General features: G+C 40.9%; 2 protein-coding genes across 15 annotated transcripts in view; one reads left to right on the top strand and one right to left on the bottom strand.

Annotated features, from left to right (window-relative positions):
* eps15l1a (epidermal growth factor receptor pathway substrate 15-like 1a) overlaps positions 1-17579 on the top strand; it is a 45256-nt gene extending 27677 nt beyond the window's left edge. For 7 of the 13 annotated variants that reach the window (XM_048252190.1, XM_048252196.1, XM_048252201.1 and 4 more), the window contains 4 exons: positions 614-696; positions 1058-1148; positions 3723-3940; positions 12531-15717. In XM_048252190.1, the coding sequence (XP_048108147.1) occupies positions 614-696; positions 1058-1148; positions 3723-3940; positions 12531-12677 (539 nt within the window). In that variant the 3' untranslated portion in view covers positions 12678-15717. Of the gene's footprint in view, positions 1-613; positions 697-1057; positions 1149-3722; positions 3941-11202; positions 11220-12530; positions 15718-17409 lie in introns of those variants that run through there. The other 6 variants (XM_048252192.1, XM_048252195.1, XM_048252198.1 and 3 more) reach the window with 6 other exon arrangements.
* Positions 17580-19025: 1446 nt separating this feature from the next.
* On the bottom strand, positions 19026-21576 carry klf2a (Kruppel-like factor 2a). 2 transcript variants are annotated; one of them, XM_048252442.1, is made up of 3 exons: positions 21158-21576; positions 20088-21030; positions 19026-19966 (listed from the first exon to the last, which is right to left on the bottom strand). In XM_048252442.1, the coding sequence occupies exons 1-3, from the start codon at positions 21233-21235 to the stop codon at positions 19791-19793; spliced, it is 1197 nt and encodes a 398-aa protein (XP_048108399.1). In that variant the 5' UTR covers positions 21236-21576; the 3' UTR covers positions 19026-19790. The 2 variants fall into 2 exon arrangements, with proteins under 2 accessions (XP_048108399.1, XP_048108401.1); XM_048252444.1 differs by having other exon boundaries at positions 21424-21576.
* Between the last annotated feature and the right edge of the window lie 649 nt (positions 21577-22225).

The raw sequence follows: 22225 nt of genomic DNA, 5'->3' as shown, positions 1-22225 counted from the left end.
AAATTAGTCGCTGAAGATATTCAATTGAATGAAATGCTCTGGACAGGCAGTGATGAAAACCAGTCTTCTCCCCCACCCTCTCAGCTAGGACACTGACAATAAGTAAGCATTGGGGCTTTGAAATCTGAGGAAGACCTCTTACAGATTCTACTTTAAAAGTACATTATTCATGCATCCAAACGGATGATAAAAGCCATTAAATAGATATGCCACTCATTTAGTCTCAGATTAAAATATTTTACATGATCGAGAAAAAGTAGACTTAAAAAATAGGATCCAATAGGATGGTATATTAAAATGGTAGTGTACTTGGGATGAGGTGGTATTATTATTAGGTGGTTATTCCACCCTTATCCAGTTTTCATCTGAGCATGTGTAGTAATAGGTTGAGATGCAATTGCAGCTCTACCATACATTGCTGCTAGAAATAGTACTTGTGTATATAAACTATCAAATGCTAAATTTGTATCTTGGTTTTTGCTTATTTATGAATTATTTCATCAAACTTTGCTCAAAAGCACAATTTACCCTAGTATAATTGTGGGGAAACATCCCTGTAGATATCCCTGTACCTTGTAAACTCAAATGATCTCTCTTGTTTTGACCCTTCCAGATCTCTTTGGAACACTTGACCCTTTTGGAAGCAGCTCATTTGGCAGCAACAGCGGATTTGCAGACTTCAGCCAAATGTCAAAGGTACAAATGGGCCCTCAGAGTCATGGCCTCAGCAGATGACGCCTATGTCGGTGCTCATCACATCTGTTCAGCGCGTGAGGCTAACCTCAATGATGGTTTTGCATGCAGATTTGTCTGAGTAGTTCCTCCCACCTGACAGATCCTACGCTAGCCCTATGCCATTCAGTGTGGGCACCAGAATAAAACTCCCAACCTTAACAAATGCTGTGTGCATGCAACTCTCTCTGGCCATGGAGATAACTGATGATTCCTCTGATGGGTCTTCGCCTTTACTTATGTTTGACCTTATACTATTAATACCATATACCTTTACATTTGGTTTGTTCACACGAAACATTTTGTGTTGCTTCTTGTTGTTTAGGGGTTTGCAGATGACCCCTTCAGCAGAAAGCAAGATACCCCAGCTCTGCCGCCCAAGAAAGGTGTACCACCTCGACCTAAACCTCCCAGTGGTATGTCCTTATAAAATTGAGTAGTGAATCCTCAAACCGTGTTGCTCAATTCAATACACAGGAAGCAATGAATCTGTTTGTGCCTCCATTTTATTATATACACTTGGCAGTGTTTTTGCTGCAAGTAGTGTTTTTGAGCATCAAGCACACTAATGTCCGTTTGAGTTGCACACAGACTTTCCACCACACCCATCTACTCACAGCTATATCCTGTTTTGGAAATTCAGCGAGAGTTGCCAGTTGTGAGTGATGAGAGATTGAATTATGACATTTTTTTCTGACTCTGGGGCGTATGAACTGTCCCTAATCACCCCTAATGCTGTCACTCATGTGTTCTCCGCACCACTGAGGGAGGCTGTGGAGATTAAACTGATGGATGTTATTTGTGGCCAGAATATTTTCTATCATAAGTGCAGCTTTTTTTCAGCTCTTTGACACAGTAAACAGGAAATGTGGGCACAGATAAGCTAAAGCAGACTCTGTTCCTTTGATCGCTGGAACCTTGCAGCAGATGCACGCAGAAACAAAGTCCAGTTTCCAAAGTTTGCACTAACAAACTGCTTACTTTTTGCGTTATTGATACAATATATGGGTGGTCTCTGAAATTTAGGACAGGGTCTCACCAGTGCAGCTGAAAGTATTTGCCATGTAATTTTTCAATTACATTCCCGTAAATTATGTAATTGTGTTGGAAAGTTTTTTTTTGTTTTTTTTTTCTGACATGATGACACACTAAAACAGTAAGCCAAATATTGAATTAAAAAGATGTACAGTATGTAAGGAGAATTACATAAACAATAAGAAACTGAATTAAATATTTCATTGAATTTAAAGTAATGCATTCGGAAGAGTGTATGTGTGTGTGTGTGTGCGTGCATGTATGTGAGTTGCATATGGGGGTCTGCTAATGCTGTTGGCCTGTGCTGTCAGGTCAGCTCTCAGCTCTTAGTGTTATAATATACTGCGTAGGTGTTGATGGAGTATAGATGATGTGTTGTTAGCTTGCACTGGTAACAAAAGATGTTATGATGCTTTCCCCACCCTTTCCCACTTCCTCTTTATACTATATGTGTGTGTGTGTGTGTGTGTGTGTGTGTGTGGTGGTGGTGGGGGAGGGGGGGTGCAAGTAGTACTGAGAATAACTTTTACTCTGACTGTGTCCTGAGTAAATGTTCTTTTCACTGTCCTGTAAATGTCTTTCTCTCCCTTCCTTGTAATTTTCCACAACGTTTATCTCATGACTGGTGCCAGAGAGTAGAACAGAAAAGAACACCAAAACCACTACCCCTCCCTTTAGAAAATGTTCTCACTCACTCCAAAGGTGCCAAGTAGAACGTTCACTGGCATGTTTGAACATTTTATAGAGTGCAGGAAAAGCATAAGAGGTTGTGAAATTTCAAAAGTACCTTAGTGAGTAAAATTATATATCTCCTCATTTTTTTAGATTTCAGGTGGTATGTAGGCCTAGTTTTGATACTGACAATGGATTCATATGCAGTCATGCATGCATGCGTGCTCGAGCCTGGAGGATGCAGAGAGGATGTTTAAATTGCGCTGATGTTAAAAAACAAAGGGTGGAGCTCCTTTTTGCGGTCGCATGTGCCATTTACGGAAAGAACAGAACTGATTGCTTGAGAGCTAGTGTTTGAGAGGTGCTAATGTGGACTGGTACATGTGAATACCAGCCAAATTAGCCATGTGGTTAACACCTTCACATGGGAAGCAACAACTAGTGAAACGTTCCCACGCATTTCTCTTGCGAATTTGCAAACTTTTTTTTTTTTAAATAAAAAGCAACATTATATGTTTTATGATCAACATTTAGGTGTTCAGGAAACTTTACTACAGATAGGGGTTGTGAAGTTTTGAGGTTGCTGTTGGTTTAAGTGGGTTTTACTTCAACCCTCAATATAGAACAAGATCAGACAATTGGGGCACAGTAATACAAACTTGTGGTTTATGTGTGAGATTGTAAAATGAGAGCACAAAAGCGTAAAACTATGTGAATGAGGTTTTTTTTTAAAATATTTTTTTTTCAGAGGGAAGGTAGAGTTTTGTATGTAGAATCGTAGCATAGAGTATGTACACGTGTGTGATTGTTAGATTCCCTCGGTCATACAAGCTCTAACCCATGTGTGGCTTGGGGTGCACCACAAGTGGTGTTCGGGTTACAGGCTGTACTGGGTGGCAGGGTTGAGGTTCGCTGGTTGTTGTTGCTCAGTTCAGGTGAAGTCAACCAAGTGCCTTTTGTAAAATGTAGGGATAACTCTGAAAAGGGAAAAAGGAATATCTCCATTTGTATTTGTGTAACAGATTATTTGTGTAACAGATTATTTGTGTAACAGATTATGTCTCCTCAAAAGGAGACTTTCTTTCTTTTTGCCACCGCTGCTCATGTAGCTGCAACTTCAGTCGGAATAAAAATGTGACGGAAACTAAGTGATCAGACATCCTCGCATAGCTCTCGTTCATTAAGAGTGTCACGTGACACCATTCCCTTAATGTCACTGTCTTTGTCATGACTGCAGGGAATGGCTGGAGAATGAACTAGGTTTATCTCTGAACTCTTTTCAGGTAAAAGCACTCCTGTAAACTTGCCTGGATCGGGGGATGCCTCCAAGCCGAGCGACCCGTTCCAGCCCTTCGGCTCTGACGCCAGCGACCCCTTTCAGAGTAAAAAGGGGGTGGCGGGGGTCCCAGGGGATCCCTTTAGTGGCAAAGATCCATTTGCTCCATCTGCCTCAAGTAAAGCCTCTAGAGACTCCTCATTGGGTTTTGCAGACTTCAGCTCTGTAAGTTGAGCTCAGTGATACTCTTCTTCTGTCCAGTACACCCCTTTATTTCGCTCTCTTGCGCTTCACAGTTAATCATGACTTTCTGCGAGAAAAAGAAAAAAATCTTAGAGCATAGCACAACAGCTTTTCTTCCACCTCTCTGCTACGCCTCATTCTGGCCACTCTTCATTCTCTATTCGTATAAAACTCATCACGCTTGGTAGTTTGTCTGGATGGAGGCTAATAGGAGTTGGTTTTGAACTCCACAGTGACCCTTGGCAAATGCAGCCGATACCTCATAAGAGCATGTTTTCTCTCATAACATAGTCTAGGGTCTTGAGTATTTCCTGTCAAAGGTGGTCCCATCTCTCCAGAATCCACACAAGACAACAAATCATGTACACACAGTTCAGAGAGACCTGCAAGGGTAGATGGATTTTTATATTTTACTTTGAAGTTCAAAGTGTAAAAAATGCCTCCCACACCCACAGTTTCCAAATTCAGGTTCAGGGGAATTTTATGTAAAGTTGCTGAAGTGAGTCTTTGTAGGTCTTCACTTCAAAATATAGAGCACAAGATAAAGAAAGTGTGAATACCGGTATGTTTCTGTTTGGAATAGACATTGTCAGTCATGTTAGACCCACTCAGGTTTTTGACAGGGCGAGTCCTAGTTGTGCTTAAGGAACATTCTAGAAAAAGGCTTCTGCTTTTTGAAAACGATCTCTGAGGTGGTTGAACCCCCCGGGTTTGCGTTGTGGTGTGGACAGAGGTAACGGAGAGCTTCAGATATGATGACGTGTGGACACTGATAAAAAAAAAAAACACTTCTATAGTGTTCTACTGTGGATGCAAAACTTTTGAAAAACGATGAGAAAACGATAATCTGGACGGAGATTGTTTTCTCTTATATGCGTATAAATATGCATACACATATGAGTATTTTTATTTATCCGGCTTAAATTAAGACACAGTCCTTATAGATGCACAAAGTTAAAGGAGAATTCCGGTGTGATATTGACCTAAAGTGTATTGAAACATGATACCGAGTGTGAACGTATGTCTCATAGCCCATCTCAACTTTGAAAAAGCACTGGTAGTTTACTTACAAGACGATTTATAATGTATAATATAAGAATGAACAGGTATGATAAGGGATCAGATTTAAAAAATAATTCAGTGGAAATGCATGGATTCCAGTTGCTGCTACTGGAAGAAACTGGAATCCATGCATTTCCACTGAATTATTTTTTGAAATCTGATCCCTTTATCATACCTGTTCATTCTTACTGCTCTTTCGACTTATCGTGACTAAATTCAAGATGGCTGCAAACACTAAACTTTGTGAAGATACTGTCTGTATAAATCGTCTTGTAAGTAAACTACCAGTGCTTTTTCAAAGTTCTCAATGTCTCGTTTTAAATGTCAGGGCCCTCGGAAGTCTACCAATGAAGTGTGGAGATACATTGAGCCTCGTAAATGGGTGTAAAACAATGATTTATTTGCATGGCTAGCCCGATGCCGAAGCACCACTATTGAAAAAGCTGTTGGTAGCATCGGCTAACTAGCGCCAGATTTTGGAGTGCAGGGGACAAGCCGAGATGGGCTATGAGACATACGTTCACACTCGGTATCATGTTTCAATACACTTTAGGTCAGTATCACACCGGAATTCTCCTTTAATAGTGAATCCTAGAACATATGTTTTTAAGAGTCTGTTGCTCAAACACACACAGTGTGAATTGGTATGATGGTATTGGTATGATAGCATTTATGCCATGTGGTTAGATGGAGAAAAGCTACATCCATTGGCTCCATAAAAGAACTGGTGTGAATTCTAACACTGTTCCAGCGAGACCCCACTAGGGTAAATGGGTGCATAATGGACACTGTCAAACGATTCAGCTGTTCCCATGGACTATCTATCCCTAAGCAACCTTCAGGTGTGCAGTGGTACACCTGACACATCATGTTGTTCACCTGTGCCATGCAGCACAAGGGTCCCTCTGATGTGTGAGGATCCCTGGTCTGTCCTGCACTTAAGAGCATGAAGTCTCCCCCAGCACTCTTCTCTTGTGTGGGAGTTGGACAGACTGTAGAGTGAGAGATATGGAACTCATAACTATTCTGTCTGTCTGTCTTATTCTGTTCCCTACCTTCTTGGGGGTCTCCTTTCTTTCTCTTTCTGATTCATTCTCTCTTTACCATCACACCTGAGACACAGGCATGTGTAAAGAAGCCTTCAAGTCAGTCCTCTTATGTCTTATTTGGTACTTGGCTCTTTTGGGCCATATTGTAGTAACCCTACAAAGGACCTTGTGTCCGCTGACAGTAACAGCCTTCTCTGCCTGCACAACACGCAGGTCTCTGCTGTCTCCATTCTCTCTACATTTCCATGCGTACTTACTCATTAAGATAACGCTGTTATGCAGGAGCTCCTTGTACCCTGCTCCTTATCCAGACTCCTTGAGTGATGTGGGATGAGGAAGGGGAGTGCTGCCCTGAGCTTTAAAGCACAGTGACCAGCGCTCCTGATCCTCAGAAGCCGGGAGGTTGCCGGTTTGAGGGTAGGTGGTTGTTTTGGGGGGATAGTTCCAAGCCAACGGCTGTGCGGTTTGCTCACACGGGAAGCAGCAGTATCACTACTCAGCTGTCAGGCCGGAGTTTTCAACCGAGCATGTGATTTTTTTTTTTTTTTTTTTTTTTTTTTTTTTGTTTGTTTGTTTTGTTCTGTTGTAAATGTGTGTATTCAATGACCCTGCGAGGCAGACCCCTTGCAGGTGTCTGGTTTGTCATGCCCATACCCCATCACAACCCCTCCTCTCTGTGCCCCTACTGGTGTGGTCTTGTTTTGTTTGCATGACTTTGGGGACATGGAGCTTGCTATACCATTTCTGATTTGCAAATATGGACACAATCCACACAAAGACACTGTTGATCTGTCTGTTACTTGCTCAAATCAAACTGATGATGTCAAGACAGTTAAATGCCTATAGTAGAGTGTTTGTAATAATTAGAGGTCCAAGCAGCGCAGTTTGTTATAATTAATTGCATTCAAATGTAATTAAATAAAAGCTTAAAAATGATATGCAATTAAATGGATAAAATCATTAAATGAATAGAAATGTGAAATGCAGTTGAAATGTAATAACGTAATTTAGCACATTTTATAGAATTTTAAAAGCTACAAAGTGTGAAAACCCCATTTTATATGTGTCATTACATTACATGCGTACATTGTTAAAATCTATAAAATGTTAAGCCAGTGCAGTTCAGAAGCAAACAAACAAAAAACAAATCGCAATGCATTGTATACAATCTTCCAAATATACACACATACAATACACAATTTATTCAACGGAAGAAAACGTCAGGAAATAGTAATAAGGTGTCAAACAGATAATTCAGGGCACAATTGTACATCACTCCAGTATACTTGAACTACAGCTACAGCGGGGAAAATAAATATTGAACACGTCAACATTTTTTTCAGTAAGTATACTTCCAGTGAGGCTATTTGCATGAAATTTTCACCAGATATTAGTATTAACTTAGGTAATCCACACATATAAAAAAATCAAAACATTAATGTTCATAAGTAGAGTTATGAGTAAAAAAAGTGGAATGCCACAGGAAAAAAGTATTGAACACGCCTACTGAAATTTCTTAAATACTTTGTAGAAAACCCTTTATTTGTAATGAGATCTTCAAGGCATTTCCTCTATGACGAAGCTAATCAGTCGCAGTATTCAGGTGTGATTTTGGCCCATTCTTTTCAACAGATAGTCTTTTAATATTGAAGATTCCAGGGGTCCCCCTTGTAAATCCTGATCTTTAGGTAACTTCCAAAACTGTTCAATTGGATTTAAGTCAGGGCCTGAATTTCCTTTCTCTGAAACCAATTGAGAGTTTCCTTTGCTGAATGCTTTGGATCATTGTCCTGCTGGAAGGTCTAGCCATGTCTCATCCTCATTGTTCTGGTGGATGGCAAGATTCTCCCAGAAATAAATGGCTCCATTCATCATTTCTTTAACTGTATGAAGTCTGCCAGTACCATGAGATGAAAAACAGCCCCACACCGTGATGCCTCCACCTCCAAACTTCACTGTTGGTATGGTATTTTTAGGGTGATGCACAGTGCCATTTATCCTCCAAATATGGTGTGTAGTATGACATCCAAAGAGTTAATTTTGCTCTCACCTGACCAGAATACATTCTCTTAGTATTTCATAGGCTTATCCAAATGTTGTGTAGCAAACATTCAATGAGCTTCGACATGTTTTTCTTCAGTAATAGAGTCATGTGGGGTGAGCATGTATAGAGGCCATGGTGGTGGAGTGCATTACCTATGATTTTCTCTGTAACAATTGAACCTGCTGCCTCCAAGTCTTTCTGGAATGGTCCTTGGCTCTTAGGCTACACTTCTATCCTTCTGACTTCCTGGTCAGAAATCTTGTGAGGAGATCATGTGCATGGCCGATTGATGATGCAGTGATGTTCCTTCCACTTGCAGATAATGGCTCCAATACTGCTTACTGGATGATTCTGAAGTTTTGAAATGCATCTGTAACCAGTTCCATTGATATGTTTTGCAACAATAATGTTGCAAAGGTCTTGGAAGAGCTCTTTGCTTTTACACATCATGACAGGTTTCTTGTGTGACAACTTGGTAACGAAAAACCTTTTTATAGCTCATCAATATGTACTAACCCAGCTTACATTAATTTGCACAGATAGGAGGGATAATTACTCTCTAACTATGTATAGATTCCAGCTCGTTTCTTGCCATTCCTTGCCTTTGTGTACTCTTTTTTCTTCGTGTGTTCAATACTTTTTCCCTGTGCCATTCCACTTTTTTACTCATAACTCTACTTAGGGACATTAATGTTTGGATTTTTTAATATGTCTGGATTACCTAAGTTAATACTAATGTCTGTAGAACATTTTATGCGAATAGCCTCTCTGGAAGTATACTTACTGAAAAAAATGTTGACGTGTTCAATACTTATTTTCTCCGCTGTATAACAAAAGTATTGTCATGGTGCAGGAATACTGAATCAATTGCTTCAGTAAGTTTCTCCTGTTTGTGCATCTAACAGCAATTTGGAGGCGGAAATAATTCATACAAACAAACTAAACATCTGGCAATCTAACTAGAAGCATATACTCAATTTTTAACTTGAACTAAAACAACGTATCTTAACTCAGGTCCATGAAAATTAACTGTGAATATTTGTCACAGTTACCTGTCACCTGTACGACAGAGTATTAGGGCCACACATGAAGAAAAAAAATATTTTTGCCATGACGAGATTAAACTCGACATGTTGACTTTAAAATAGCCATGTCGACATTAAACTCGACATTTCGAGAATAAAGTTGAAATATCATCTAGATCATCTAGATTGCAGATAGATTCAGATAGATTGCATCTTGTCTGTTAACTCATTGCCGTCATCGTGAAGCGCGTATCTCGCGGTTATGGAAATACTATGCGTTATGTCATTTATATAGCTAGAATAATACATTTTTCCACTTATATAATGTTTCTATAAAACAAAATTTCACTCTGTTTAGTGTGTAAGGCCACCGCACATCCAAAAAACTACCCTTCATGACCCAGGCCGTCACTCTCCATAGGTTAACACGGCAAAACTAATTTTTCTAAAACTGCTTTTCCATGTCTCACCTACATAAATATAGTAGGCTATAAACATGGATATGTGTGCATTTACTTAGAATACATGGGGTTGCCTGGTCGGGAGGACAGCTTCATTCGTCCCTCCATAGACATTCAGCAGTAGCTGGCTATTTTGCATCCATTACAAACAAACATGCAATGTGAAAGTCTGGGGTTTGGGGAGAGCACTTAGTATGCCTAGTCTAGTGCATTAGCAGGAAGTCGAACCTTTAGATGAAAAACACTATTTAATAATAGGCCTACAATAAATAAATAAACCGCTAATGAAGTTTACTTTTGACCATCGCATTTATCCCTGTAACTCTGTGATAAAAGGACGTATAAGGAATTTGGCTGAGCAATGGAGGTTAATATGTTTTGTCCACATGATGTAGGCCTATCGCTGTTGCACTCGAAGAAAACTGGAATGTTTCATTCGTCCTCCTTTTCAATCGTCCCGGTTATGCTACCTACTTTGGATCGGTCGTTCTCTCTCCAAACTAACTTTATTCTCAAAATGTTGAGTTTGATTTCGACACGTCAAGATTAAAGTCGACATGATATTTCAACTTTATTCTAGAAACGTCGAGTTTAATGTCGACAAGGTGACTTTAAATTCGACACGTCGAGATTAAAGTCGACATGACATTTCAACTTTATTCTCGAAATGTCGAGTTTAATGTCGACATGGCGATTTTAAAGTCAACTTGTCGAGTTTAATCTCGTCATGGCAAAAACATTTTTTTCTTCATGTGTGGCCCTAATACTCCGTCGTATACCTGTCCTCTCCGTTTAAATGATAGTGAAAGTTGTTCAGGTGGAGTGCCTCTAAAATATGGTGCAACAGTACCAAATGGTATGTGGTTTAGCACTACCATAGAGAATGAAAGGGAAACAGTTAAGGGCCATTTAGCTAAATTATTCTCAGCTCCTGCACAGCCGAATGGTGGTAAGTTTTAATTCCGGTCATAGGCACTTGCGTTACTACATCAGAAGACTGTGGAGCGACTTGCTTCAAGATCTGTACAGCTTGGACCCCGTTTATTGCGCATATATTTATTACATTATAATGTTATACATGGAATGGGTTCACTCAACTGTATAAATACAAAAAAACAATGTGCTTAATCATTGCTGACATAAGCATATCGAGTGGTTAAGCAAGAACTCTTATCCACACCAGCACATGCACCATGCATGTGGCCATTTCACAATTCTCAAGAGTGTGTGTGTGTTGTGTGTGTGTGTGTGTGTGTGTGTAGTATAAGAAGTAATTTCTAGACATGCGTAGCCGCTGTGATTGTTGCCTTAATTCGCCACTTCACCAACATGGGCATATCTCTTGTTTCCTGTTTTTCTCTTTCAGCTTCTCTCTGCCTGTTATCATTGCATGCTGTGTTTGATCATGTGTTCGCCTTCATTTTTGACACCATTGACCCATTAAAGTGGTCCCTCCTGTATGTCTGTGTGTGTGGGTGTGCTGTCTGTCACTCCTCTATGGTGGTCCTTTAAACTAAAAGGGGGTGGGGGGTGTAACAGGTGGCTGTTTGGAGTTTGAATCTGTATTTTTTTTGTGCTTTGTAACACGATTTTCATCTCACAGGAAACGAAAGAACCAAGGTAAGACACCTGAAGTTGTGGTTTGTTTTGACAGCATTTTGCGTAAATGTAAATTGTCTACAATGTTTGCGCTGTCTCTTGATCAAGTAGCCTCTTGTGCATTGTGAAATTTAATTTACAAAAAATATATATACTTCACCATGAGAGCGATGCTGCTACAAAAGCTATACTGTTAATTAGCCACCTAAACCCAGCTAGTCTTGTTTTTTTTGTTCAAATGCTTCACGTTGATCACATGCTTTAAAATCCCCTAGTGCAGTAACACGCTTCACTCACACAATCACTCGCACTGAGCCCTGGCACAAAATTTGGGCCGAACATTTGGGAGTTGAGATGCACACGCTCCTACCCCCTGAGCACTGTTGTACTCCTCTGTCATATTGAATCTGTATTATAATACACTCTGTGGTCATTCCAATATTTTTTAACTTATTTTATGTTCTATCTTTCTTTTGCATTCATATACACTGGAATATCCTTGCTATATTCTGGTGTTTATAGTGGCAATTTTATTTATCAATGAATAAGAATAGTTGAAGAATGATTTGATAAATCTGATGGCATAATGATTTATTCTAAACATCATTTATATGAGTTTAAGACTCTTTTCCCAGTTTATTGGTTCAATGCAATTACATTTCAATCCATATATTAAATGATTTAAACAAACATAGTGTCTTCAGAAGTACTCTATATAGACACCAGTATTGGGATGCTCTGAATGAATGGACAAAAATTCCACAGACACTGGATCTTGAATCTTGTGGCAATAGAGGGGAAACCAAAAGGGGAACCAGCTACATATTGATAGATATGGATTTAGAATGGAATGCCATTGAAGTTCCTGTGGATGTCATGGCAGGCGTCCCAATACTTTTGTCTATATAGTGGATATCATAACTAGGATTTCTTAATTTACTATAAACTACACTGCACCTTTTAAGTTTAAATTACAGAGGCTGTTTAATATGGTCTTATTGTCTGTTGAATAATTTTCTTCCTCTAGTCAAAGTGATGATAATTTTTCTCAGTGTAGTATGTGGTGAAGGTGAAGTGCATGAGTGTGCGTGTCGGTCTCAGGTGTGCAATTGTGCAGACTTTGTGTGCAAGGCACACAAATGGCTGTTGGTGTTATAGGTGTGAAACTTCTTAAAGCCAATGAAATCAATATATGGCAGGATGTTTGTATGTGTGTGTTTGTGTGTATGTGTGTGTGTTTGTGTGTATGTGTGTGTTTGTGTGTTACATGTTACATTGCTACGCCGTTCCATAAAAGTCCCTTATCTGTACTCTTCCCCACACCCCTTGCAGTTTGGGAATGAGGCGCAGCAGATGGAGTGGGCCAAGCGGGAAAGCGAGCGCGCAGAGCGGGAGCGGCTGAAGCGCCTCCGGCAGCAGGAGCAGGAGGACCTGGAGCTCGCCATCGCCCTCAGCAAGGCCGAGATGTCCAACGCGTGACCACCGCACCTCCCACTCCCCATCCCCGCTCGACCCCAGCCTACCGCTCACGCTCTCAGCTAGGCTGAGCTCCCCGTCCCCTACCTCCTTCCCACAGCTGACCTCTAACCCCCCTCCCCCATCCCCCATCCCACTCTATACGCTCAACAAGACCAAGATGTCTGATGCTTGACCCTAGTCATGATCTCACCCCACCTCATGATGTACTAACCACAATGCAAGAAGTCAAACTAAAGTACAAATGCAAAACAAGCTCAACAAAATCAAAACGGTTATATTAAAGGGGTTGGGAGGGCAGGGGGTTTAGGTGACACATAGAGTGGGTTTGGGGTGTTTTAGTGACGAATCGAACAATCATACTATCCTCTTACTTTTAATGTGATCAACCATAGCAAGAGGGTTAACCTGTGGTGTTTTGCGAACAAACTAATACACTGTACATGCACTGCGTAACCTGCACGGTCTGCCGCCAGTCAAACATGCTGTTTAAGGGAAATAGGGGCCTCGTGTTAGGCTAGTGAAGTTCTGTGATGTCACATGACATAATACTTCACACTGGACTGGTTGCAGTCGATATAGGTCGCCAAGAAGGGATGTCATTCTGACTAAGCTGAGAAAAAAAAAAGGACAAAAGTATTGCTGTTGTGGATTGGACTGATAATTTGTTCGCTAACTTTTTTTTTTTGGAGGGGCACAGGACTAGTGGTATGGTCTTCTGCATGTGTGAATGGGTGGCTCTTGCCATGACTGGAAACAAATTGTACAGAAAACTCTATTTTCTTTTTTTGTTCGTTTCAGACAGTGTGTGTGTGAATGGATCCATGTGAATGCTTACTTATCATGGGCAGTAGGAGAGGCTGAAATGCTTTTCTTTTTTTTTTTTTTTAAATCATGTCCTGCTTTGCGGTGTATCTAGGACCTTTCCCCTGTGAATTGGGATGTCCAGGAAGAGAAACATCAGATGAGGGAAGTCATTCTTTAGTGGTCACTGTGTGTTCTACAGCGGCAGGAACAGAGGAAGCTCTTTTGTCTGACCACCAGCGCTGTTTACCATTTCAGGAAAGGCTACATGTTTGTTTCACATTACCGTAAAAGCACAACCCCTTTGCGTCTCTCATGAGAATACGCTCATAGTGTTGTCAAAATGTACAGGTGTCCCGTGCATGTTTCAAACGATTCACAGTAATTGGCTGCTAGAACTGAGGGGTTTGATAGCTAAAGGACAAACATGGTGGAAGGGTGATCCCACTGCTAAAGCTCATGCAGTGTTGGTACATTTTGGTGTTTTTGTGTATTTTGTTTTGTTTTGTTTTGTTTGTTTTTAAACTGTCATTTACAGCATTGCAGCATAGCATACATGTCTGCAAAATTTGAATTAAGATCAGCCTTTTGACCGTATTCATGTGAATGTCAAGTAAATAATACCGAGAGTGCTGAGCTTTGAAACCATTCAAGCCTGGACCTTGAACTCCTACTTTGTTTTACTGGCTATATTTCAGTTTTACTTGAACTCTACTAATGGTACTAGTTGGCACCCTTGTTTACCAATGGTTATTTTATCTTTGTACTGAAAAGGATATAGACTGACTTTAACTAAAGGTGGGTCCTTCAGGACTATTTCACTACTACAGCCTGTCAGTGTCGGCCCAACCTGTACTTGTTCCCTCCAGAATGTGTATGAACATGCCCCCGTATTTAAATGTTACTAAATTAGGGATCTTTTTTTTCTTTCTGAGCCATGTGTGTTGGTGTCTTTATTTAGTGTTGTTGTTATTAGTAGTCGCATCATTAAGCATTATTATATGTATTAATGGTCCATTGTGTGGTATTGACTGAAAAATTATAGTGTCATAGTACGACAAGTAAATGGCACTTTCGATTGCAAAATGTTGTTGAAATCCATCATTGTTGGATACTAATGCTGGTTACTGACATGCCCTATCACTCACATGCATTACTTGCCAGCTCTGCTTTTATTATTTTAAAGTATTTCCTGTCTCTCCCTGCACATGCGAGAGCTTCATCTGTGTCCTTCTGCTGAAGCCCACATGGGTCACTCTTGTGGTGTTTTAATCACAAGTCTTTATCACACTTTATCCTGCAACTGCAGGGCTCTAACAAAGGCCAGCACTCCTTCTTTGTGTTGTGGTCGGTCTACGTTCTCTTCCCCGGGAACAGAGAACGGGAGAACCTCCCTGCACCACTCCACAGTCTCCACTGTGCTCTCTCTCGGCTATCACTGAGTAAATTACTGAATTGAACACAGGTGGATCGGATCTCATGTAAAAATTGGAGCCGCTGGCCATTCCCCAAATGCAACTAAAGCAAGGCTAAATCAAATGTGAAGGCACAAGGGGCTTGAGGGGGGTCCTTAGTGACAGAATGGTTCTGTTGGTTCTGATTGAGTAGTGCTGTAGAACTGATCATTCCACTTACGTTCTAGCTCCAATTCGTCTGCTCAAATCTCGTTTGGCTTAGCTTGTCCAGCCATCGGCTGCTTCCCCTGTAACATCATTCATACTGTATTTGTATTTTGTGTCCACAGTGCAATAGTCTTTGTTTTTTATTTTTAACTTCCATTTAAAAAATGTGTAAATCCAGTTTTATTTTTTTCATTTTCATTGTATTCTTTTTGTTTTGTTTTTTGTTTGTTTTTTTATCATTAGAAGTATTTAAACATGCTTATCAAATTGCTGTTACAAATTGGCATTTTTAATGATGTTTTGAAAGCATTTTGACTGATCTGAAGCTGAATGCGTTCCTCCTCACCTGCCTTTGACCTATCTTTCCTCTGTAGATAAAAAAGAAATAATCAAGTCTGTTGTATTGAAATGCATAAAGTATACATAAACCTTGTATATTATGTCTGTTATATTTGTCCTATAAAAAGTGAAAAATTGCTCAATGTGTAACTTTTGGAGAATTTCTGACTACATTGGTAGCAACTAGAAAAAAAGGGTTGGATTTCTTCGAAGATGTTAACGCTCAGTATGTGGTCATTGTTCAATAGAATAAAAATAACTACATTTCAGATTTACAAGCATGTCTCCAAGTATTTTTATTTCATTTAAACAATGTTGATCTGATGGCCTTTGGTAGTTCATAAGGTCATTGGTAGTAAAGTGCACCTCACTCTGAGACCATGCATACTTTAACGGTCTGTATCCAAAAAGTCTACCGTGTGTGTGTGAGTGTCGTGGATAATTTAATTAGAAATATCAGGATTGGGGCAGTTATTCTGGGGGGCACCTTTTTTCTGAGAAGTCTCCTGTCTCTCAAGCCACTTTATTTCCAGTCTCTGCTCTATGTGGAATGTGAAAAATGTCTACATGAAATAACAGGAAATTCCTAGGTAACTTTTTATTTACCTTAAATCCAAATGGAGGTTTGTAGATTCACTGGCCATGGCTGACTTATTGAGCATAAGCGGTCAGAGCGGAATTATGTCTGACTGAGTGCCCAGTGTTTACTCACGACTTACATGCATTTCCTCTCCACACTTCGCTCTTTTTTCATATCCAAACTTTAATGCCTTTCAGTTGAGCAGAAAAGGAATAACTGAACAGTCGGTCCTCACAGAGCTCGGCTTGAGAGACGGCCAGAAAAGGCAGCCGTGCTGTACAGGGTTTGCTCTTTAGCGCAGCGCCTCTCCCTGTCACACCGGAGATTCCTGGAAATGAGAGGGGGGTGGGGGGATATCCTGTCTCCGAGAGGTGGCTGCAGGTGTGCATGGGCCTCTGTAGGTTGGGGGGGGGGGGAGGGGTATGCACACCACACGTGCGTACATACAGTGACCCTGTAGGGGAAGTGGGGTCTTCTCTACGGCTCTCCAAGGTAACAGGATCCACTGTGCGTGCCTTCCCCCTGCTGCGACCATACCAGCAAGTCTTTGATTGAAAAGAAGAAAAAAGAGCTATTGACAGCTGACTTTTTTTTTACATTCTGGTAAAAAGTAGAAATTACTTTTTTAAAATGGACTATCCTGTGTGCCATGCTTGATATGTAATCAATCTGCTCCTTAGGAGCACCAAATGTGGAGAGTGAGGGGTTTTGGAGTATTTAATCAGCTGGGCAGGGGAGTTGGGCTCTCAGCATTGTAATGCTGCCCCGGGGACGTTGTGGTACAGACGAAAAATGCTCGTGTTTTCCAGCAGGACTGTCAGCAGAGGCATGCGGGCTAATGCAGTCCAGATGCACCTACTCCATTACTCTGTCACATGGTGTAATTTTCTATTAGTTTCTCAGACTGATAGTCATGAAACCGTTTAATTTTGTTGTGCACTGAAATGGCAGCTGGAGAGAGGTGACCTCGTCTGTGTCCCCTAAAAGTCCCTCAGTAGATGTTTATCATGTTTTCAAGTCTGCCCGACTCAGACAGGTTCAGCAATCATCCTGAAATCTTTTCTGTCTCAAACCAACCAGTGATAATCTGAAGAAAATCTAAATGCCTTGCATGCTACAAAGTACATACCTTTACATTTCAACATCAGCATTTATTGAGTTGAGTTGAATTCCGGTATTCCTGTCAGGAATAGACTTCCCTCTTATTCCTGCAGGTGGCACACTCATTCCACTGCTCCCGCTCTAGGATGTTTTCCCTTGGGATCCGAGTAGTTAATGGTCTACAAAGCCTTCTAATTATGTGACCTGTTTGCATAAACATTGCAGAATTACAAATGGTTGAAGAAAGAATTCCAATGTTCAACAACAAATTTGTTTTATTCACTTGCAGTTCTCTGTAGTCAAGAGCAGCTTGATCTACAGTATGTGCCGTATAACACCAGTGCAAGAGAACTTCCATGGAAATCAGCACCTGCAGAAAATGTTTACTACCGGTTCAGCTGAATTCAACTCAACTTCACCTGAGAGCCGACTGAGAATGTTTGCAGCATGCAGTTGTTTGAGGTGTGTAACACATGATGAGGTGTGTTTTTGTTGAAGGTCTGTAGTAGCCAATAAAAGACTTTCATATGCTTACCTTTATTTACAGCAATAAAACAATGTCTGACATTTCCATCTATGCAAAAACTGAATGCTTCTTAGTAACAGCGCAAAAACTGCCAAAATATCTGATGCACGCTTCAAAGTTTCTAAAGTTAAGCCTGTCAGATATCACCTCAAGGTATGAACATTACTGATGGTAGTAATATTTAATAGATAGTTCACTCCCTGATTGATAGGTCAATCTGCTCCTTGAAAGTCTTGAAAAAGGCCCTAGTCTGCTTCTGAGCCTAACCTGCTCAGGAAAAAAGAAACCCTCAAATGGCATTGACGCACACTACTCTACATTTCTCTCTTCAGTTTGAGGTATACCTTGGCAGGCGGCCAAGGGATAGATACACCCCTCGTGCTGTGAGTGGTTTCGTATTGTTTTCAAATTAAGATAACATAAAGATGTGACAGAGTTGAGTGGTCAGCCAGGCCCCTGGTATATTCACCCAGGTCCGTTTTCATAGCAGGGGACACTGTTCAACTTTACATTAGTTGTGTACAAGAATTTTAATAGAAAATTGAATGTGACACCAGATCCCTGTTTCTGAATGTCGCACAGGAAAACACTGCTCACGGATGACAGCTTAAATTGCTGTTGCAAATGAAATGGTGACACTGTCTACCGCTACAGTCAGATCAGTTGCTGTTATTGCTGAGCAAAACATGAGAGTAAAGTGTGGGTGGAGTTGGGGTTCTTTTGAGTTCCTCTCGTCAATCTGAATGTTTTCACAATTCAGTTTGGAGTGAACTATGTCTGAATTATATAACTTGGGCTGTACACAAAGGCCCAGCAATGAGCATGTACTGTATCTCTGACCGCATTCAGGGAAAAAGGAGTCCCCTTTTCTTATGCTTATGCTGAATGCACAAAAAGCTTAGTCTGAAGCCTCTGGCTTCATTGAAATGGAATGCTGCCATGTAATGTTGACACACTGAATTCTTCTCACTTGTTAGAATAGGGGTAACCAAAACATATTGCATATTTCATCTAGTGTTCCAAAGTCACAGTGCTTTTCTTCTAGTCCCTTACCATCAACTCACTTTTTTCTTCTCCAAATTGAGGCAGGGTTTCTCTCTTAAAGAGTGGTGTACCCCTCTGCCCAGACAAAACTATATTCAGTCTCTGCAATTATGTAAATGTAATGTTTGTATTTAAAGGCTTTGCCACAGGATTTTGGCTGTGGCACTTGTGCAGCTGGGGGAACATTGCCTTCTCCATCTTACTGTGACCTCCGAGTTTAGTCATATGAGAGATTCACAGTTTAAGATGTGAAACTATACAGCTAAGAGTAGAAGTGTGTTGTGCAGGGCAGCGTTTATACATCATATCCCAAGGAGGAAAAGGAAACTGTCATAAATATTTCAATCAAGTTTATTATGTACATAAAATACACTATATACAACGTATAAATTATGTACAAGTCGAAAGGCATCAGATAAAAAAACTTGTAATTTTGCACAATTCACTTTGTCCCCAGTGACACACTTGGGGCTGTCTGGAATGTTTTAATTGAAACAGTTTGGATAAAACATGTTAAAGCATAGTTATAGACCCTGATTTACAATCTTTGAAACAAGGCACACATGAAACACCAAGTTCAAGCCTGAGACCAAAAGGCAGTTTTAGTTAAGAAAAACATTGTCTTAAAGCTTATTTCTTGTGCTGTTCTAAAATTGAGAGCTTTCAAAAATATATATAGGCCTATATGTTTGCCAAAAAATGCATTGGCACTCCGATGAATGTAAATACATTGTTTAAAATAAGGCAATGGTGTGAAAAGCAACAGCTCACAATCTTTAGAGGTTTGCTGTATGGTTCCAGTATGTTTCCAGTCAGTTGTGTACTTAGGTCCAGCCTACTGTTAATGACAGATAAGAGCCCATCTAACAGTCTTAAAAATATAATTTGTTAAAAACGTAGTACCAGCTACATAATTCAGATCTATAGAATACTATGTCAAGTTTATCCATGTTCGTCTGTGGGCCTACTGACAAACGTTTGTTTATCCCTAGAAAATCCTTAAATATGCTGAGTTTAAAAAGAATGCAAATTTCAAAAGCATACTTTCTTGCATGCCTGCATCAGTGTAAAGTGTTCGTTGGATGGTCCAGGACCATCTCTTACATATGCCTTTTCATATGCAATGCAAGGTGGTCCGACCTAGAGAAGGCGCGCTCGCAGAGATGGCACTGGAAAGGACGGTGTCCGGTGTGTTTACGGAAATGGCGGGTCAACTCATCAGACCGGGCGAATTTCCAGCCGCATCCTTCCCAGCTACAGTGGTATGGCTTCTCACCTAATAGAACACAACATCACAATATTTAGAATGCGCACTTAGACAATTCGTTCACAACACAGATATGAAATCCTATTTCACTAGCACTCGTGGTAGCTGACAAGTACACAAGCGTTCTTACCTGTATGCGTCCGGTGGTGCGCTTTCAAGTGCGAACTCTTGGTGTATGTTTTGCCGCATCCTTCGAAAGTGCAGACGTGGGTCGCTGTCCGCTTTCTTGGCCAAGTGCGTCGTCCTCTCTTGGGTTTCGCGTCCATGATGTCGAGCGGGGATGATGGGGGTGTTAGCAAAACTCTTTGATTGTTCATCGCCGCGCCGAGACCGTCTTCGCACATACTGTAATGATGCGCGCTTGGGTATGGCATTTGGATTTGATGAGGCGGGGGAGGATGATGCGGGTGCGTGTTTGAGTGGGGGAAACCCGTAGCAGAGGGGTAGCCCTGGGGAAACGACATCGTGTGGCACAGTTGAGACTGGCAGTCCGAGTTCAAGAGATCATTTGGACTCAGTGGAGGAGTCATGTTCCCCGTTGCTTGCGGAGAGTGTGCAACTCTCGGTTGTTCAAAAGACATCATGCAGGACACGTTCGCCTCTTGCTTGATTTTAGGTACCATCCCCATTACTGGCCCGTAACCGTCCATATTGGGTTCTGTTTTTATATTGTCCAGAAATTCCTGACTTGAGAAGGAGGGTCTGACAAGGAATCTCCCTTGAATGTTGTTGCCAGGGAGCGGTTGGCAATAGCTGTTATCCACCTCAGACCTGAGCAGTTCCGCCATGAGGCTGGTGCTGTACGGTGGAGGAGGAGTGTTGATTTCGGGCATCGGGTAAGAATTTGGTGCGATCCCCTCGTTGTACATACTGTTTGATTCTGGCAGTCTGTACTCGCCCGTAACTGCACTCACAGGAGTAGCTGCGCCGTTGGTATTCGCCAGAATAAAATCCAAGTCCAAGTACTTGTCAAGATCCTCTTCCTCCGGTCTTCCAATGCTGTCCATTTTCTGTGTGTTGTCGACTATGGAGCAGCTGGAATGCATGGTCCTGTCAATGTCACCCTTCCACCTCTGAAAGACATTAAAACAACAAACAATTAATATCAATATAATTATGGATGACTGTTTTCAGAAATGCGATTAATAAATCTTCACAATTTAGTCTAGCCTATATAAAACCATGGTAATTCATACTCACATTAACGTTATCCCAATATTTTTCCCTCTGACCAGCAAAAGTAGAGATTGACGGCAAAATAGTTGCGGCTAGTGCCATATCCAAAGAATGCAGTTGTAAGAGAAATAAAAATTTCTCCTTTGTTAAGATTGAGTTGCCAGGTGTAATCTGTGCGTCTAATTCAATTCCGTGGAGAAATACTAGTAGTTGCTCTGATCGACTTGTTTCTCCACTCTCATAGAGTAATTCAAACGCATAAGTAAGTTTGGATTGGTAGGAGAGCCTACCTTATAAATATCGTCGCTGAAAAGCTGGACCAATTGTAGTAAGCGGAGGAAACACGTTCAGGATGGAGGTAGAGCAATACTCGCCCCTAATTTTAGCTCTGGTATATAAGGCTGTTTCTCAGCGAGAGCCTGTCGTCAATGCTGGCTCACATGCCCCTGTGCAAGCTACTTCTCCTCTGCTCCTACTTAAACCATTTTACCGAGCATTGAAACGCACCAATGACGTATGTGTTTTGGCCACGCCCCTATGTGTATGTGAGTGTGTGCGTGTGTGTTTGAGAGCAAGAGCAAGAGAGACGCATACCAAAAACTGTATAATAAAAAAAGTTGTCTTTTGAAATGTGGAATTGCGCTTACGTTTGTATATAGGCCTAATGCGCGCGTTTTGCTGTATGAACGGTGTAGGCCGAAACACCAACCAGACTACCTTTGGAGAGGACATCCAACAATCTGAATTTCTAATTTTAGTAAGCTATGGCACAACATTAATTTTGCATATTCATATTAATTTTGCGATTAAATAAAAACTAAGATTGATCTATTCTCTCCACGTGGCAGGCGTCCTGGAACGTCTCAGCCATTAGGCGCCAGATCTGAATCTCTCCAACTCTTCAAACACTTTCCTAAATATGTACTATTAAAGCTGTTAAAGCCTATCTGATTCTCCATTCAGGTGCAAATAGCAAAGCCAGCGAGGAGCTACTTTAGATCGCTTTGTGCCTGTTTGCATTCATATTGGTATCGGGGCAATTAAGCTACATTACCTCAGTTTCGTGTCCCGTATCTCTCACACCGTAAAACA

The sequence above is a fragment of the Alosa alosa genome, chromosome 9 (genome assembly GCF_017589495.1).
Source record: "Alosa alosa isolate M-15738 ecotype Scorff River chromosome 9, AALO_Geno_1.1, whole genome shotgun sequence".
NCBI classification, from domain to species: Eukaryota; Metazoa; Chordata; class Actinopteri; order Clupeiformes; family Clupeidae; genus Alosa; species Alosa alosa.
The sequence above is the reverse complement of the archived record's forward strand: the minus strand, read 5'-3'. Positions and strand labels throughout refer to the sequence as shown.